General features: G+C 31.9%; 3 protein-coding genes across 4 annotated transcripts; 1 reads left to right on the top strand and 2 right to left on the bottom strand.

Annotated features, from left to right (window-relative positions):
- Positions 1-5,519: 5,519 nt before the first annotated feature.
- On the top strand, positions 5,520-10,135 carry LOC110666815 (microtubule-associated protein RP/EB family member 1A). The gene is made up of 8 exons (XM_021827444.2): positions 5,520-6,002; positions 7,599-7,667; positions 7,774-7,860; positions 8,825-8,931; positions 9,039-9,181; positions 9,267-9,343; positions 9,589-9,702; positions 9,815-10,135. Exons 1-8 carry the CDS (start codon positions 5,895-5,897, stop codon positions 9,938-9,940), a joined length of 831 nt encoding a protein of 276 aa, XP_021683136.2. The 5' UTR covers positions 5,520-5,894; the 3' UTR covers positions 9,941-10,135.
- A 1,151-nt stretch (positions 10,136-11,286) lies between these two features.
- LOC110666809 (HVA22-like protein a) lies at positions 11,287-13,317 on the bottom strand. Its single transcript, XM_021827437.2, has 5 exons — positions 13,088-13,317; positions 12,684-12,710; positions 12,424-12,546; positions 11,754-12,000; positions 11,287-11,551 (listed from the first exon to the last, which is right to left on the bottom strand). Exons 1-5 carry the CDS (start codon positions 13,147-13,149, stop codon positions 11,489-11,491), a joined length of 522 nt encoding a protein of 173 aa, XP_021683129.2. The 5' UTR covers positions 13,150-13,317; the 3' UTR covers positions 11,287-11,488.
- Positions 13,318-16,027: 2,710 nt separating this feature from the next.
- Positions 16,028-18,655, bottom strand: LOC110666800 (transcription factor bHLH47). Of its 2 annotated transcripts, none has more exons than XM_021827425.2 (5): positions 18,494-18,655; positions 17,888-17,996; positions 17,020-17,135; positions 16,809-16,936; positions 16,028-16,671 (listed from the first exon to the last, which is right to left on the bottom strand). In XM_021827425.2, the coding sequence occupies exons 2-5, from the start codon at positions 17,953-17,955 to the stop codon at positions 16,303-16,305; spliced, it is 681 nt and encodes a 226-aa protein (XP_021683117.2). In that variant the 5' UTR covers positions 17,956-17,996; positions 18,494-18,655; the 3' UTR covers positions 16,028-16,302. The 2 variants fall into 2 exon arrangements, with proteins under 2 accessions (XP_021683117.2, XP_021683108.2); XM_021827416.2 differs by having other exon boundaries at positions 18,366-18,634.
- Positions 18,656-18,882: the final 227 nt, after the last annotated feature.

The raw sequence follows: 18,882 nt of genomic DNA on the forward strand, positions 1-18,882 counted from the left end.
TTGCAGGGCTTTGTCTAATGGCCTTAGCTTAAGGATCGGCCCATCAACGATCTTAACTTCATTTCCAAAGTAGGAAGCCCATTGAATTAGCCCAAAATCAATCTTCCTAAAGCCTGGGCTTTTTTTCTTAAAGAAGTGTCACTTTTTTCTTGTTACCATTTTTTTAATCAAATCAGCAATTGATTCGTTGGTGAACAGATTTACATGGTTCAAGCCCACATTTACAACAGTAACCAATCTAAATAATAAATAAATGTTTTTCATTATTATTATTATTATGTGTATAAAAATTATATTCTATTTTATCAAGTTACGAGATTGATCCTTTATAAACTTTTTTTTTTGGGGGGGTTAAAAAATAAAAATTGAATTTTTTTTTTTTTTTCAATTGGGTTTTGCATGCTAGAAAATTCCTAAACCTGAACATATATGAAGCTCACTTGAGATGGCCTTGGGTAGTTATAGGGTTTAAGGAAAGCTAATTTTGGAGATTGAAAATAACTTTGCAATTGCAGTTTGTTATGTTGATAATTATGAGATAAAATTGCCATGTCAATGATACTTTTTTATTTTGCAAAAAAAAGTTCATCAGATCTACAGATAAGGAAATATTGTTACAGATTACAAAATCTTGCTTTTCTCATTTTCAATGGATAGCAATGTTTTAGATAATCCTTCCATTAAGTGTTGCTTTATATGATATTAGTAGATTAATTAGTTGTCTCTTGATCTTGTGATCCATTAAGTGTTGCTTCATTTGAAATAGTTAATTTAACTTTTTTTTAAGTGGGTAATTTGCAGAGTAAGAATTTAAATTTAAGTTTGCGAAATTAGTCATATATTTTTAGCCACCGAATTAAACTAGGCTATATAAGAAAAAATATATTTAGTTGCTAATTTTAAATTATTAACAAATTGAACACTATATATAAAAGCAATGATATTCTCACTATTGGAATTTTTTTTTAATTAAAGTTTTAAAAATAATGAGAGTGAAAGTATATGATATATGAATTAATTCTTGGATTTTTTTAAGCAATAATTATAATTATATTCAGGAATAAGATAAAACTACTATGTTATTGAAAACTCACATGAGATAATGAGAAGGGTCGGCAAGAGGCACAAGTGTTTCGTCTGACAGAGAGAGGATTGAAGGAGAGGAATCTCGGTGCAATTTTCCATCTTCACATTGAAGCCAAAGACTTTTGCGAGCTTTAGCCTTGAAGAAGACTTCAGATCTAGCTAGCATCTCTTCGGTTTAGCTTTTCATCTCTTGCATATTTATTTTTCACAATATTATTTTAAAATTTTCTAGTATTATTTTCACAACTAATTTAAAGATTAGAACCTTAATTACATCAAACAAATATAGGACTTTTTAATTTTAATTTTAATTTTTTGAGGTATGCTTTTCTTGTCCCCCCGTAGACATCCCAGCTGCAAGGCACAAGGGTCCGCTGTCCGACTTCAAATTACAGGTCACATGTATAAAGATATAAATTTCGATTTTTCACTTACCAGAATACATGGTGATAAATTTCTATATTTAGATTTATGTCTCAATTAATATGTTGTCTCAGACAGCACTTATGGCTCCATCAGATCAACTGTGTTTTGGCAAGCAATGCTATTTATCCATATAGAGACTGATATGCAACTTATGGTTGAGCTTGCCTCAGTGAAAAATACCCCATAAATCACTATCAATTACCTTCATGTAATCCAAAACAAAAATTCAATTAATAGGTTTCATATAAATAAATGAAAACCCATTAGGAGAAAAAAAAATTATCATAATTTAAATTTTTTTAACATTTGACCTGTCCTTGTGCTATGGTTTATGTGGGGCTGCTGGGCGTTCTGCTTGAAAACTACCTTGGACAAGGACTATGGCATCTAAATAAATGATATTGAATTTTAACTAAGATGATGGATCATTATTTTTTTCATTTAATTTTATTATAATTTAAATTTAAAATTTTATAATTTTAAAAATGATTTTAATATTACTAAATTAAAACTTATTAATATGAAGATCATTGTTTTAATCGGCATTATTGGTCAAGCACCCAATTAGATAAATCAAAAAATGTTATTTTAATTTTTATTGAATTTCCATTTTTTAAAAATTTTATTAATGTGTGATTATCAATTTGGCTCTCGAGTCTTTGATAAATAAATTTTAACTCTCAAATTTTTAAATTTAATTTTAATTAATTTAGAATTAACACGTTGCTTTTTTTTTTATAAATATTTAATATGGTGAAATACTATTTAGAATTTATATATTGTTACTATTTATTGGTTAATTCATTAATTTTAATAATTATATTAAGTGATACACGAGTTTGATTCTATCAACTAGTAGATTTTATTTATCCAAAAAGTTAACAAATTTTCATTAATATTCAATGAAATTTACTATTAACTTTTTTTATCAAAAGATATTATTTCATTAAAAATCGTCTTAAAAAGCCAAGAGAAAGTGTTATAACCGCCTACCACATAAAATAAATAAATAAATAAATAATAAAATAGCTACTAAATGCCATGCCCCATTACATGAGCTAAGCCTATTACCAGGCTCGACCAGCAAACTCAAAACAGAAGCCCTAGCCTCGGACAGGTAGAGGATTCGAAAGGAAGACTCAGCTTGTCAATTGTGCAGCGCCCCTCAACTTAGGAATCTCCGACTAAAGATCTCATCCATTATGCAGAAAACCAAATCTATATAGGCCAAGGAGAATTCCACCTACCAAAGTACACTAGGAACAAATTGTAACTAGTAAAACCCCTTTAGAACTATAACAAACTAAGAAAAGCCATGGGAATATGAACCATTCAAGCTTAAAATCAATGGCACGAGGAGGGACAAGAAGCAAAATAATAGTCAGAGGCCGGAGACATGCATTTGATTGGCACTTTCAACTCTTGAAGTACCTCCCCTTCTCCCCTCATAACAAAGAGATCTCCTTCGATTTTGCATGCAACTCAAACCAAAATCATTGGCACACATAAAGCACACAACACACATGCAACTAAAAACTTCAACATTGCTTAAGTCAACACCGAAAAAGTTCAAGAATGCTTAGGTCAAGCTTAAAATCGATAGCACGAGGAGGGATAAGAGGCAAAATAATAGCCAGAGGGTGGCGACACGCATTTGATTGGCTCTTTCAACCCTTGAGGTACCTGACCTTCCCCCCCTTTCAACCCTTGAGGTACCTTGCCTTCCCCGCCTTGCAACAAAGAGATCTCCTTCGATTTTGCATGCAACTCAAACCAAAATCATCAACACACATAAAGCACCCAACACTTATGCAGCTAAAAACTTCAAGACTACTTAGGTCAACACCTAAAAAGTTCAAGACTGCTTAGGTCAAGCTCAAAATCGATGGCACAAGGAGGGATAAGAAGTAAAATAAGAGACAAAGGGCGGTGACTCACATTTGATTGGCTCTTTCAATCCTTGAGGTACCTCTCCTCTTCACTCCCCGCAACAAAGAAATCTCCTTCGATTTTGCATGCAACTTAAGCCAAAACCATGGGCACACCACAAGCACCTAACACACATGCAGCTAAAAACTTCAAGAGTGCTTAAGTTGACACCAAAAAATCTCTTCTCGTTGAAAGCATTGGACTTGTAAAAAGAAACCAAAACCACATATACAATCCATCCCAAAAGTAAGGAGGGTTAGACCCACTGTTGGGAAGAGGAGGAGGCCCCCTGCCCTTAAAGGGCAAAGAAAGCTTTAAGCAAATCAGCAGGAGAAAAAGATGAAGCCTTGCAGTAAAACAAAAAAGTATTTGAATATTATTATTATTCATAAGTTAATTCTGATTTTTTATTATTACATTTATTAGTCCATGAGATTTGACTTCATCAAAATGTCTCTAATGCTTACGTTTGACTCTGTTTTAGGACCTAACAATGAGAGAATAAGGAAATTCATGAATTAATATTGAAAATAGAATGCAAATTGGAATATATTAATTTGAATGGGTTAAAGAATATGACATGGAAAGAAATAAAAATGAAAAATATTAGAAGAATGACATGAGAGAGAGAGACAAGATGGATATTGGTATAATAAATAGAGTAGTGGTAACAATAATTCTTGAATCTAATTTAACTCGTCTCATATTTGATAAATTTTTTTCAATCTCTTTTTAATCTCGATATTGTGCGAGATAAGAACAAAGAGAAAGTATTCATAAATTTTTGTAATTATCTCACATAATAATATATTATTATTTTTTTATTAAAAATAATTTATTATAAAAAAGTCTTACAACGAAAACCTAGGTAGAAAAGTTTTCATCCTGACCCCAAATTCCTGTGGGGCAGGATGAGAATCTCGTCCCTAATCTACCCTGTAACTATTCCTAAAAGGGAGATAAAAATAGAAAAATAGAGAGATATTACATTTTTAATATGCAACTATAAAAATTGGATAAATGAACTTTTTAGTTAGCACAAACCAAATGTTAAGAATTAACGAATGTAATTGTAAAAAAAAAAAATGAATTGCGAATAATAACTATGTTTAAAAATTAAATAATGATTTATATTATTGACAAATTAGACAATAGATATTAATTAATGGAATTAACTTTAAAAATCAATATAATTATTAAAATACAAAAATTAATTAATAAATAATATCAATATTTAAAAATTAACAGTAATTCATTTTGATTAATATTCTACAAATGATTTAGCTAAAGAAGGGAAATGTCTATATATAATTTTTTTTTAATTGAACGAAAATGTCTTTAATTTTGCTTTGAAAAAGATAAGCAATTAATAAGGAGAAATTAGTTGAAAAAAAAAAAAGGTAATGTGATTATATTTTTATGAGACTCACTTTTATATATATATTATCATTTTATATTAAATTATTTTATATGAAATAACTACATCATACTCGTGTTCATTTAGAATAAATTATATAAAATTAATATATTTAATTATAGTGAAAATAATTTGAAATAACAAGATAAGTAGTTATTTTAACCGTATTTGATAATATTATTTATTCTAATAGTTATTAATTTTTTTATTAATTATTAGATATTAATAAATATTGATAAAATTAAAAGTAAAAATTAGAAAAAATAACTTTTTATAAATTACTTTCTCATTTTTTAAATATTAATATAAATAATATAAGAGAAATAATATTTATCTATAGTTAAAATATTAAACATTACTTTACAAACTATTGTCAACTAAGACTTTTAAATATTTAACTTTTAAAATTAAAAAGAATATACGAAATTTGAAGCAAATTCAAAATTTATTTTTTATTTAGAATATTCAACAATATATTTAGTTGAAATTTAAATCTACATGGTTAAATTCTTCCATAAAACATTGTATAAAAAATTGAATTCTTTCATAAAAAATTAAAAAAATCAATTGACTTAGATTTTCACAAAATAATAATTTCCAAATCATAATAATTTCTCATGACAAGGGCCGGTTGTTGCCAGCCAACCAAAAGCATTTCTTGCATTTGTCCATGTCATTAGTTTCTCTCTCCTTCTCTCACCATTCATTTCTCAGTGTGTTTCAGTTTATAAAATCGTACACTTCAAATTCAATTTCGAAGATAAGAATCCCTAATTTCATGCTGTCATTCTTAATCTCTCTTATCCACTGAATCTAATATCCTACATTCTCATTCCCATTTCTTCTTCTTCTTCTTCTCGCTTTGTGTGTGTATTCAAGTTTTCTCCTTTTGAGTTCAGTATTATTGTTATTATAAGAAGAGACAAAATTTGCCTTTGTTTTTTTTTATATCCTTTTTTTGCTTTTCCTTTGTTGGTGGGATAGAGCGAGTAAGAGAAGACCAGGGAAGCACATAAACGCAAAAGAGAAAGAAGAAATGGCATCGAATATAGGAATGATGGATAGTGCGTATTTTGTTGGAAGGAATGAGATATTGACGTGGATCAACAACAGGCTTCAGCTCAATCTCACTCGCATTGAGGAGGTTCTCTCCTTTTACATTTTTTTTTTGTTTATTCCTCAGCTTTTTTTTTTTTTTCTTTCGTGTGATGGGTATTGTTGGTTAAAATTAAATATTGGATTTTTATCTAATTTGAGGGAACATTGTCTGTGATTTTGTGTGTAGTTTAACGAATTCTTGGCATGCATGAGAAAGTGTTTCCAAGCAATTATATATAGCTTGCTTTAAAAATGGGATTCTGTTTTCTAGAAAGGATGCTTCTGGACGCTTATTCGTCTTTCTATGAGCTCAAATTTTCATTTCTCCATGTACCAAATGAAGAATTATTATTATTATTTTCTGGGTTACATTTTCCTCCTAATTTATTGTGTTTATATACTGCCGTACTTGATTATTGTGTACTGGCAATGTAGCGGTTGAAACAAAGAGGAAATCTTATATATGTTATCCATCTAATGTCCAGATGTTATTGTTGAAACATAAAAATCAAATTGTTGCAGGGGCGCTGCACTCAAATCGTGGAAATGGAATTTTGTGGGAAAAGTAAAAAAATTGAATTAGACGATTGTCTGATATTGTTTTATGCTGTGGCATTTCCTAATTTTTAAAAAGATGGCTTAAGGTGCATTTTTTTCATGGCTCAGAATTAGTTAGGCATTAGCAGTACATGGTTTTAACTTCTGTCTAGATAGCAATTGTCAATGCCAAGAAATTTATTTTGGAATGATGCCTTTTCATCTTTACAAAACCCTCAACTGGTTTTTGTAGAATAACCTTATTGGATATGGTGAAAAGTTTTTGCTGGTAAGATTCCATTAAAAGTACCCTCAATAGTACAATTAACTTGATGTTAATGAAATATTTTAACTGAATTCACATGGAATTACTCTATTTTTTTTTATTTATTCCTTTTTGAAACCAAAAAAGTGCGAGCAGCGAAACATTTTAATGACGATGAAATTAAAATTTTCAGATTCTGTTTTCCTCCTTACGGTCTGATAGAGAGTTTCCATTTTGGTGTCAAGTGCCATAGAAATTTAGGAGCTAATGTTCATATGACTCAAGTGAATATGGTGGTTTCACGGTCTTGATACCTGGCAGCACAATTTAGGTTCAATAATTTTTTTTTTCTTTTGCTAGATATGCTAATCACTGTCCCCTCTTATGAAGTTCATTAGATGGATTTTTTAGTCAAAGTTTGTGCTGTCCTTATCTTGCAGCTCTGCTTTAGGGATAAATAGGTTGATGATGATTTATAAATATTGATGCGTTTTTTTATTAGGATTACTAATTTGGCCTTCAGAACATTTAGCACTAGGCTGTCAATCAGTTTTTCTGCACGACTCTTAATATTTGGTTTTATAGGTAATTTGGATTTCATAGGTGTTTCCATTCAGTTCTTGATATGCTTTTTGCCCCAATTGCGTTGAGATTGTGAGTTACTTGTTTATATGCTTTTCTCTGGATTTTATATTTAGAGATAAATGAACGTTAGTTTTGTAGCTCTCTGAGTCTTTATCTTTGCATGAGATAGGTTTCAATAATGGTTTTATCACATATATTTTGGGCTTCTCTGAAATATTAATATCTTTAATTTTTTTATACCAATCATTTGGCTAGGGTGCATCTGGTGCTGTGCAGTGTCAAATGATGGATATGACTTATCCAGGAGTTGTTCCCATGCACAAGGTGACAAGATGCTTTCATGTCTTTGTTACTCAAATTTACCTTATATTTTGTCAATTATTGTAATTCTGGAACAGCTTTACCTTGGTTGCAATGTGGTTTATTGTAGGTGAATTTTGATGCAAAGACAGAATATGATATGATCCAAAATTACAAAGTTCTGCAGGATGTATTCAACAAATTGAAAATTGAAAAGGTAATTTATTTTCAAATTTAAGTTTATTTTGTTGCACATCATTCATGTATGAACTTTTCACTTCTCAGTTTCTTTTCTTATGCAAAGCACTAGACTAATAAGGGAATGCACATCAGGAAGTTTACAATATATCAAAGTTGACAATGTATTTCTATCTTAGATGATGTTTGGATTTTTGTGATGCATAATTCCATGATTTTCATGGTGCTACACTTTTCAGCCCAGCATTTCATTTTGGTCATTATTAGTGAGCTGGCATTATCCTGCCCAGCCAGATTATTTGGGTCTAGAAGGAAGACATAAATAGGAGATTTTTGTTGCTTCAGCATGATCAAATTAAGCTTAGAAATTGGAAGATGACTTCTTGATTATGCTAGTTTGGTTTACACCAGTGAAGTCAAAACATTGCTAAATATCTTTTCCTTGTTGGTACTTCACTTGCTGATTTTATTATATGGGCAGATGCTTGCGTGGTAACACTTTGATTGAGGATAAGATCAAGCTGATGTTTTGTTAATTATATTGTCAGCATTTTAATTGGGAAATAGGGTTAGTGTGTTTTATTTTTAATATTAGGGCTAACAACTATGTTTTTGTTTGACATTCCTTTTCTTTTGGGTCTAGAAGGAAGACATAAATAGGAGATTTTTGTTGCTTCAGCATGATCAAATTAAGCTTAGAAATTGGAAGATGACTTCTTGATTATGCTAGTTTGGTTTACACCAGTGAAGTCAAAACATTGCTAAATATCTTTTCCTTGTTGGTACTTCACTTGCTGATTTGATTATATGGGCAGATGCTTGTGTGGTAACACTTTGATTGAGGATAAGATCAAGCTGATGTTTTGTTAATTATATTGTCAGCATTTTAATTGGGAAATAGGGTTAGTGTGTTTTATTTTTAATATTAGGGCTAACAACTATGTTTTTGTTTGACATTCCTTTTCTTTTGGGTTTTATGGCAGCATATTGAAGTTAACAGGCTTGTTAAAGGCCGACCTTTGGACAACTTAGAGTTCTTACAGTGGTTGAAACGATACTGTGATTCTGTTAATGGTGGCATCATGAATGAGTTTGTTGCTTTCTCTTTCATCGTGATCCTTTCACTATGTTGTATCTGTTGACAATACTTTTTTTGGTTTTATCTTTATATTATTGCTTATTTAACGTTTCTCATAGGAACTATAACCCTGTGGAACGGAGAATTAAGGGTGGGAAGGACCGTAACTCCAAGGGTGGTCAGAGGACCTCAAAATCACTCCAATCAAACAATATGCACAATTCTGTCTCTGGTGACCCAGTTGGCCTGAGTAAAATGCCTGGTTAGTGCACAATGTTTACATTGTGCCCTACATTTTTACATTATTCCTTTTCAGTCTAGATCATCGTTAATGGACATTACTACAGGGCCAAAGCAAGGGAGGGGAAGTGCTGTGGCAGGTGGGGTTAATTCTTCAGTGGAGATCGAGACTTTGTCCAAGGAGGTATCCAGCATTAGGTTCTCTTTTCTAGCTTGAATTTCAAAACATGAGCAGGTTTCATTTCCGCTGGCTTTTGTGTTTATCATGGTCATCAATGCAAATGATTTTTTTTCTCAGTGGTTGATGATTATGTGGTGGACAAGATAAACTATTTTGTCTCTTTTATTTCAGTTATTAAAAAATTTTTCTACTGTTAATGTGAAAAATTATTTTATGCTTGGAGTGCTAAATTTGTTATGTGCTTACAGATCACTGATCTCAAGCTTTCTGTGGAGCATCTAGAGAAGGAAAGAGATTTTTACTTTGCAAAGTTAAGGGATGTAGAGTTACTTTGTCAAACTCCTGAATTGGAGGATCTCCCAGTGAGTTTTCTGGAGACATGAATGGTGTAGTTTTATTTATATGATTGAAACAAGAGGTGTTAACTTGGTGTGGGACTAGGGTTACATGTTCAATTTATGCCTATGCTTGCAGATGGCTGTTGCAATCAAGAAGATATTATACGCTGCTGATACTAAGGAATCTGCACTTGAAGAAGCTCAGGAATATTTGTATGAAACTATGAATAATGGTGAAGCTGAGGCTGAAAATGAGGCTTGAATCTTGATTAGCAATGGATAATGTTGCCTAGACACTCTCAGTGCGTTGTTAAACAAGATATTGGTGATCTTTCATTGTGCTCTACACTCTTAAAAACTTTTAGCGAAAATAAATTTAGCCTTTCTGGATGTTTTCTTGATATGAAGTAACGGCTAAGTGATGAATAAAAACAGCAGCTGTTGTTCCTTTTCTTTATTTGCATATATTCTTTTATATAGTAATCACATTGAGAAGATAAATTTAATTTAAATTGTTTCACAAAATAATAATAATAATAATTTCTAAAGGGAAGCTTAACTCAAATTATATCATTATATTCATTATTCATATTAAATATGTAATACAGTTTAAAATATAAGTCCACTGTAGATGAAGGATTATAAAGACCATCAAAGTTATTATAATTATCACATAAAAAAAATGAATAATATGATATTAATATCCTTTATAATATTTATAACTAGCTTTTAATTTAGTGCAATACTGTCAACAAAAATACACAAACATCGCAACTCACCACAAATAATTGTTACACATTAAATTACATAAAACTGTTCATACACCCCATACATGAGGCTCTGTAATCCAACCGCTATCAATGAATCGCAACTAAAGCAGAACAATAATAACCTGTTGAATGCGTAATCTTCCATTACAATTTAGGGTTTCTTTTCTTTGGCTGTGGACCTATTTCTGACAGGCTTAGTTGAGCTTAATGTACTAGTGCTTCTGTTGTAATGGCCTTAGGCCTTTTTAAGTCAATGACATATCTATCTTTTCGATAAAAACTACAAAAGAAAATAATTAAGCTGGTTTCGACAATTTTAATTTTTATTATATAAACGGTCACTGACTTATGAATGAAAATAGTATGTAGTTATATAATGTTATTAGATAACATAAAGAGTACAAATTCTCTTTTCCTTGTATTATGAATTCCATATGTAAAATCTGAATGCATCAGTAGACATACTTCAGTCCTATCTCATAAGAATCACACTACATTGAGGCATAATTTTGGATCCCACACCTCTTTTTAGTAAAAGCATCTATGATTACACATTGACAATCATTGGATAAAGTTTGAGTTAGGAAACTAAGATATGAACAAGGCAAGTGAGAAACAAAGAAAAGTGAAAATCGCCTTTGTGTCATAGGGCCTAATAATCGACAACGACAAATCCAGCGGCTACAAATCCAACAGTCCTCAGCGGTTAACAATACCAAATGCGAAGAACAAGAAGAATCAATGCATAATATATTTAGATAGCAAGTGCATTTTGCTTCCATTATCTTCCATGACAAAGGTTTGTGCATGATTAAAAAATAAAAAATGAGAAAACTCATGAGTCGTGACAGATAATTACATTCTATAACATTTAGATTACATACTATAATATTAAAACATCGAGTTTCCTTCACAACAATGTAACACCATATCAGACAAAAGACAACTATAGTTTCAGCAACAAAAAAAAGTAGAGAAATCTAGCCAGAGTTATATTCAACAATGTATTAGGTAGCAGATCAAACTGAGAGTTACAAGCCTTAATATCTATAGTCCTCATCGAAGATTGTGTTTGTGTAAGTGTTACTCCTGGACTTATCAGCCTGCAAACCATGAAGGAAGAAAAAAAAAATGAAATAGTTTAGATTCTTTATGGCATTTATGTCATATTATTAGTAGACTATCTAATCTGCCACAGTACTCAATTAGCCTCCCATTCATTACAACTCACTCTTAGAATCAGTTAGCTCCCAAAACAAGTACTACATATGAATGACCAATCATTATTAATGCTTTAATGCATACCTTGTGAATAAGCTTCTCAAATGCTTCAGTCCCATTCTCTTCAATGTATTTCTCTGCAGCAGTTAGAATGTCATCTGGCTTACTGAAGACATCCTTCTTCCTTGGGACATACCAGATATTAATAGTTTGTTGTGGGTTAACAAAAAGAGGTCTCACAAAGTGCTCATAAACATATGCAGCACCACTGAAGTATGGGATCACCAACCAGCAAGTCAGAATGAGCTTTGCATATGACCAGATTGGTATCCTGCCATTACAGATAGGAAAATTCCAAAAAACGCTTATATATAGCCTTGATAAATAACTAATCAACATATGACGCATTTCAACTCATGGTGAAATTACCAAAACAAAGGCAAAATTTCTTACTATTTGATATTTTTCCCTAGAATTTTATTTCACATTGAAATAATATATTGAATTCGCACCAAAAATCAACTTACAATTAATCACATGCTGCACCTCAAAAACAATAGAAATTAGCGCAACTGAAAAAATTCTACAGATAAAAATAGCACATTAGGATTGATGCACAATTGACATATAGACTCCAAATTATGTCGAAATGCACATTTAATGCAGTTTCTACTTCCAAAATTCACTAATAATGATGCAAAAAACAAACAGAAAACAAGTATCTTACATGGTCCAGAGTACAACACCTCCTTACCATTCAATGACTTTGGCAAAGGTGAGCTCGATGAGTGTAATCATAGAATAAAGGACCCAATAAGTAAGCCATTGTTGATCATCAACAGGAGATTTGGTCTCAATTGCCCTAATTGAGGCATATCTGCCAGAAGTCGAAATTAAATAACCATAATAACCGTGTATTTTCAGCTCCATAATATTGAAGAAAGAATCCATTACAGACACCCCCATAAAATGTACAATGAAAAAGAAAAAAAAAAAAATTAGAAGGCAACTTACAGAGGATAAACAAGACTAACCACAGGCCTGCAGATTAAACAAATTAAGCAAATTAGAAATTAGTTAATAAAGAATCATATACTCACCAAGGACAACTCATCGTTTTTAATTCATCTTTATAATCAACCGTTTTTTTAGATAAAAACAAAAAAAATTGAAAAATCAAATTAAGTGTTCTACTGGTCTCAGTAGCTAAAAGTTTAATTTTTCTTTCCCTTTTATTTTTTTTGCCAGCAAACTGTTAAAATTATCTAGTAGTCCAAGAAAATCCCTCTTTTTACTACTACCTTAATGAAACTCCGGGCCTATTGCTGCCTTTGCCTTTGTTAAGCAATTGGATTCAATCGAATAGGTAAAATAGGCACAATGAGAAGGAGGAGGAGAAGAGTGATAAAGAAACGCACCCAGCAAGAACATCAAAGTTCTTGAGAACCACCTTGAGGAAGTTTCCAGCTCCAGATCCCATCACCCTCACCGATCCCTCTCCCAAAATGCAGCGTAATTTTTCCTTGTCTTCTTTCTTGTTCTGATCTCCAATCTCTCAGAGTGACAGCAAGTAGCTAGGGCTTTTTAACTTATTAATAATTTTGATTTTTCAGGTTCTGGTTCTGCGTGTCTGGATTTCACAGCAGACAAGTGTTTTAAAGCCGAGATAACCAAAGTAAAAAAGAAACGCGGAACCTGACAAAAGCCTGTGGCTAGCCTACGTACATCGCGGAGTTCATTAGCCACTCCAATCAAACCGTTCAAATTGAGGACCAAATGTAAGTTTCTTAATAATCATCATCATCGACCGTTGACGTAATGTAGGCCCACAGTGCTCAATTTTTTCTGGAGCTAATGGATTTGGTACAACAAACTCAGTCGAATTCCTGAAAGACACCCATTATTTCATGAAATCGCAAAATTGCCACCCTTCGGTAAGTTCTAAAAAACAAAAAATGCTTATTACAATAAGGTTGCAACTATAGTGAGAAAATTATTTGATAGCTGAATGATTGGAAGAAAAAGCCAATAATGTCCCACTAATCATGATCTGTAAGTTCAACTTTATTGTTAGTTCTCAAAAAAAAAAAAATGTTCAACTTTGTTGTTTTTTTTTTTTTTATAGCAAAGTTCAACTTTATTATTGATTAAAAGAAAAAGTAACCTTTTTTTGTGATTAATATGTTTAAAAGATTATTTTTAATTTATTTGAAAAAAGTAAATTATATATATATATATATTTGAATACATTAGTTTAATTATGGGTGTACAAGAACACTAAGAAATTAAAAAGGCAAAGACCCAATAGAATTGAAGAATTCTTCTTCCATTTTTCCAATATGATATTTGAGAAGTCCTCCATATGAGATTCTTGAAATGGAAAATAGTGGATGGGTTTTATGGTTTGAAAGTCAAATTTTGATTTTTGGGTTTTCAAAGTCAGATTTTTGAAGATCAGCAAAGGTGAGCTCTTTGAATGGCAAAATGCAACTATATTTTGTTGAGTCTTTAAATTTGAATGTATTTTAAATAAATTAAGCTTATCTTATTTGATCATTGAAATAATTTGTGTGAAATTTATAAAACTCGATGAAGTTAAATCTAAAATTAAGGACAAGAGAAAACCGAATTGCTTGATTTCTCCCCTTTATTAATCGGTATTGGTCGTGAATTTATCTAAATCGTGATTATCAGTTCGGTTAATAAAATAGCTTAAAATTGACCAAACCCAAAGTGTCATTAATGGGATTAAAGTAACATTACATAACAGCCGCGAGGTTTAGAAACTAAAAGATCTAAAAAAGTCACTCGGCCCAAACGAAAAGAAGCCTAAATCCCTAAACTCGTAACCCTAGGATAGGTGGCTCCAAACCTACAAACTCCAAAGCGATGCAAAAATAAAAACCAAGGTCGCTGAATCACCAGGAGCATCAGGCAAAGTGGCCAAGGAAGTCTATAACAATCGGAACTCAGAATAGGAAAGCCTTTTATAACAGAAGCAGAGGAGCAAAATAAGCATTAAAACAACTTAACCCACGCACTAAATTGATTTCCCGACCATTCGTGGAAGTGAAAACAAGGTTTAAAACCAAGGGGAACAAACAGATGGCGAGGCATTGCTCTTTTATTTTTCTGGCCAATGAAGGACTAGATGTCTAGAGAATGATACTGATGATGTTCCCTAAAAGTACCACGCGACTCAAAATTCTTCAACCCGTCAACCCCGAAGCAATGATCTCGGCTTCATGTCACCAAAAAACCATTGTTGATAAGCCCTAAACTTGCATAAAAATGCTAACAAAATAAAGACAGTAAGAAAAAAAAAAAAAAACACAGCAACCATTGGCAAGTCAATTTATCAATCAACCATTCACCGACCCGACTCAACAAAGGGGAGAGGAAACTCGCTAGCCGAGTCGGGGAAGCTGCCAAATACAAGGGGAGAGAGGGCTAAACCCTTAAAGAAGAAAAGACAAAATAGCAGAGAAAACATCTCTCCCTAGAACTAGGGCGAAAATAGTATACTTACAAAATTTATCTAAATTTCAATTTTTTATAAATAAAAAAATAAATCTAATAATATAGAATTAACAAAAAGTTACTTTACATATTGAACATATTTTATTAATTTTTTAATTGAATTATATGAGAATTTATAAAATAAATAATTGATAAATAGAAATTTTATTTAATGAAAAATCTTAATTTTAATTTATTAAATTTAATTTATAGGATAAGTAAAAGAGTGAAAAATCCTAAATAAATTTAGAAATCACAAAGCCTGTAAAGTGTTGTTAGTATTTCTCTTCTTTATATATCAATAAATTTTTTTTTTCCCTTTCTTTAATTGATTTAATGCGCAATTAGAAAATATATTTATGGGAAACTTTATCTTTACTTGAAAGAACAACATTATCAAAGTTTATCCCTCAAAAGCTGTTTTAAAAGGTATCATAAAGCAACTAAATCAATTGCATTATTGAAATGCCCTTTAAAAAACAATAAGACCCTTTTTACGATTACTGCTAAAATTATTATTTAAAAAAATCACTTTTTTAGGTATAATAATTAAAAAATATTAAAAAATAATTTAAAATAAAAATTTAATATATTTTAATTATAAAAATACTAAAATAAAAAAAATTAAAATTATTTTTTTTAATAGCATTTAAAATGATATTTTTATTCAAAAAAATAATTTCGTATATTTAAACGCAACACCAAACAAGTACTAAAACTACACACATTAATCTGCCTAATTAGGTTTAGGCTTTACATGTTACAACTTACACGGGTAGGCTATTTTTCGTTGATTATTATTATTATTATTATTATTATTATTATTATTAAATAAAAAATAAATAAACATATCATTTTTTTTAATTTATTATTGCCCCAGTAATGAAGCTAAATTTTGATTTGGCTAAAAAGAAAAAAAAAAAAAAAAAATTCTGACGAGGTTTCGTCATTTGGTCACCAACTAAACTTTCACATTTGGTCACCAACCCGCCATCCCCAATCTAAGGCAGAAATTCACGATCAACCATCCATATTTTACCGTCATTCACATCCGCTACGCAATATACCAACTCTACAAAAGAGTTTTGCCGATAGATGAAAAAAATTAAGGTTGCTACTTAACTTCCTTCCTAGCTGTTAGCTGCTCCTCAAGAAGTTGGGAGGGCCATGAATCTGCAGGTGTTGGATACCTAGCATGTGGTTTACTCACATTTGTAGTAGTCAATGGATAAGCTTGCAGATCAGGATGGAAGGGGACGACAAAGAGATGGGGTGCTTGCTGTAATGTAGCATCTGATGCAGGCAACCCCAGAGACTCTCCTGGAAAATGTGGTGTCAATCCAGGATGGTGAAACTCGGGAGGAGACACATTCAGGTCAGGTTTTGATTGGGCTACCCTTGTTTCCAGCTCATTTTGCAATCCCTCAATCTGAGTTTCTAAAGCAGAGTTTTCTTCCTTCAGCTCATTCTTCTCAATTGTTACCTACAATTCAAACTTCTCGTAAATGTCTTCCTTCTCACTTTCAGAAACGCCTATTTTAATAGGTCGATCAATTTTGACATTTAATGGGTCATCAAAGAATATTTGGAATATGTAATAGTAAAAAAAGATGAGCTTACATAGTGAGATTCAGATAATAGAGATACGTTCTCCTTCTTGAGGCGCTCAATCAGTCCAAGCACGTCCTTCAACAATCTAGTAGCTTCAGACAGTACAGTGGCCTTCCCATTATTTGGCTGAGTCAGTTCTGTGAAAGAAAATTCTCCAAGTTAGATACGATGCCAAAATAAGGAAGGTGTCACCAACAATACAGAAGAGAATAGAAGTTACCAAGAGCACTGGCTAGCTCAAGGAAGAGCTCATTTAATTGCTCACGCTTCAGTTTTTCCCTCTCAGCCTTGTGAATTCTCTTGGGAACTTTCCCTTTATTCTTACCAGCGCAACTCCTGCATCACAGATAAATTTAAATCAAGAGACAAATTTTAAAGTATCGATTTTCATCCAGAATACAGTTCATCCAAATTAGCTTAAGTCCTTCTCCCTCCCCCTTCTTCTTTTGGGGTGAGATTCAGAAAATTAACTTAAATCTCGTACAGCTCAGTAAATTTAGGAAGTCATAAATCATATGCGCACAGATTTCAGCCACAAATTGATGTTCTTGTTTAACCAGGCCAAATAAATATGTATCACAAATAGCAACCTTATCATTTGCAGGCAATGCATCCACAACTGGCCAACAAGCAATAGCTGCAACATATCATATGCTGAATCTAAGGTGATTAAAAATTACAAGACAGAAACACAACAATTTTTAGAGGGTTTTAGCCCCTACTAGAGACCATTACTCAACCCACCGAGGCAAGGATTCAGGTAGAGAAAGAATTTGGAAGTAATCCTACCCTTCAGCGCTTTTTTATTAAGAGATTTTTCTCAAGACTTGAATTGTTCACCTTTGCAGCCCAAGATTCTTACTATTTCACCAGGCAATTGGCCTTCTATTTCCTATTGTCTCAACAATATTCAAAACAAAGCCCCTTTTAAACTGTAACCATACGTCTCAAGCCATATTGCTATTTGTTATCCATCCATTTCAATTCCAAGAATTGAGATATACCCCAGCAAAATGAGAAGTGCTAACCGATTCAAATTGCTGCCAAAAAAATCCAAACTCAAAAATTAAGATTCTTTAATCACTAACCTTTTTCCAGTAGTCTCTACTGCTACATTCACCTCATCAGCCGCGGAAGGAGGACCGTCAGAACCCATGCTTATCCCAATAACTTGAATCTGTCAACGCAGAACCCCACCTAAAAAGCCAAAATAAAAACACGTCAATTTCCTGCCCAAACCGACAAAATTTAACTTGCACTAAGCAAATGAAAAGGAAACAAATACAATTATGAATTATCACATGTGCTTTCACTTCGTACTAGCAACAAACTTTAATAACAGCAGCACTTACACAAAAAAAAAATAATAATAATAAAATAAAAATAAAAATTGACATCCATTTTCCAAGGTTTCACCACTTTCTTAGAAGCCAAACAAATTCTTACTGATAACCAAAACCGAATAGCAGAAGCAGTCAAGCAGACACCACAAGTTGGATTAACAACAAAAGAGAATTCCCAAATTGGGCAATAAAAAAATTTTATCTTTACATTAGAAAACGTTACCTTGAAAATTAAAGTAGGCCAAGCACTTAAAAGAAGGAATAATTAGATTTAAAGGAGAAGAAATCTGAGAGATTCAAGAGGTAAAATCAAAGGATTTGAGATTGAAATTAGGGCTAAGACCCGAAAACCTTAATTTTGCAAGTGTCTCGTCGAGACTGGGTAGAGATTGCTTTCATGTGCGTGGCGGGAGAGGAAAGCACTCAAGAGGGCGCGTGCGAGAACCTGCCTCTTGATGCATTGAATTCAGACTCGTATGGCCAGCACGTGCTCTCCCGCGGCTTTTGTCCTTTGGTTTCTTTGTTCATTGCCAATGCGCATGCCATTTGGTTTACACAGGGCCTAATCCACATCACCTAACACTGCGACCCTACCTATAGAGAATTAAAAAAAAAATAAAAAATATAGTAGTTTCTATAAAATATAATTTTCTTTTTTTAATTGAGTTGGATGGAGTTTGAATTTCAGGTTTTATAATTATATAAATAATTTAATAATATTGAAATAAAGTTTATTATGA

This window comes from Hevea brasiliensis, chromosome 17 (assembly GCF_030052815.1).
Source record: "Hevea brasiliensis isolate MT/VB/25A 57/8 chromosome 17, ASM3005281v1, whole genome shotgun sequence".
Taxonomy (NCBI): Eukaryota; Viridiplantae; Streptophyta; class Magnoliopsida; order Malpighiales; family Euphorbiaceae; genus Hevea; species Hevea brasiliensis.

Bases quoted from the DNA above. Each gene is read 5' to 3' on its own strand.
- LOC110666815 (XM_021827444.2), top strand. From the start codon at position 5,895: ATGGCATCGAATATAGGAATGATGGATAGTGCGTATTTTGTTGGAAGG. The intron at 9,182-9,266 runs GTTAGTGCACAA...ACATTACTACAG, and splicing joins TGGCCTGAGTAAAATGCCTG to GGCCAAAGCAAGGGAGGGGA. The intron at 9,344-9,588 runs GTATCCAGCATT...ATGTGCTTACAG, and splicing joins TCGAGACTTTGTCCAAGGAG to ATCACTGATCTCAAGCTTTC.
- LOC110666809 (XM_021827437.2), bottom strand. From the start codon at position 13,149: ATGGGATCTGGAGCTGGAAACTTCCTCAAGGTGGTTCTCAAGAACTTT. The intron at 12,547-12,683 runs GTAAGTTGCCTT...GACTTCTGGCAG, and splicing joins GTTAGTCTTGTTTATCCTCT to ATATGCCTCAATTAGGGCAA. The intron at 12,001-12,423 runs GTAAGGAGGTGT...CTGTAATGGCAG, and splicing joins TTTGCCAAAGTCATTGAATG to GATACCAATCTGGTCATATG.
- LOC110666800 (XM_021827425.2), bottom strand. From the start codon at position 17,955: ATGGGTTCTGACGGTCCTCCTTCCGCGGCTGATGAGGTGAATGTAGCA. The intron at 17,136-17,887 runs GTTAGTGATTAA...TCTGTGATGCAG, and splicing joins GTAGAGACTACTGGAAAAAG to GAGTTGCGCTGGTAAGAATA. The intron at 16,672-16,808 runs GTAAGCTCATCT...TTTGAATTGTAG, and splicing joins TATTATCTGAATCTCACTAT to GTAACAATTGAGAAGAATGA.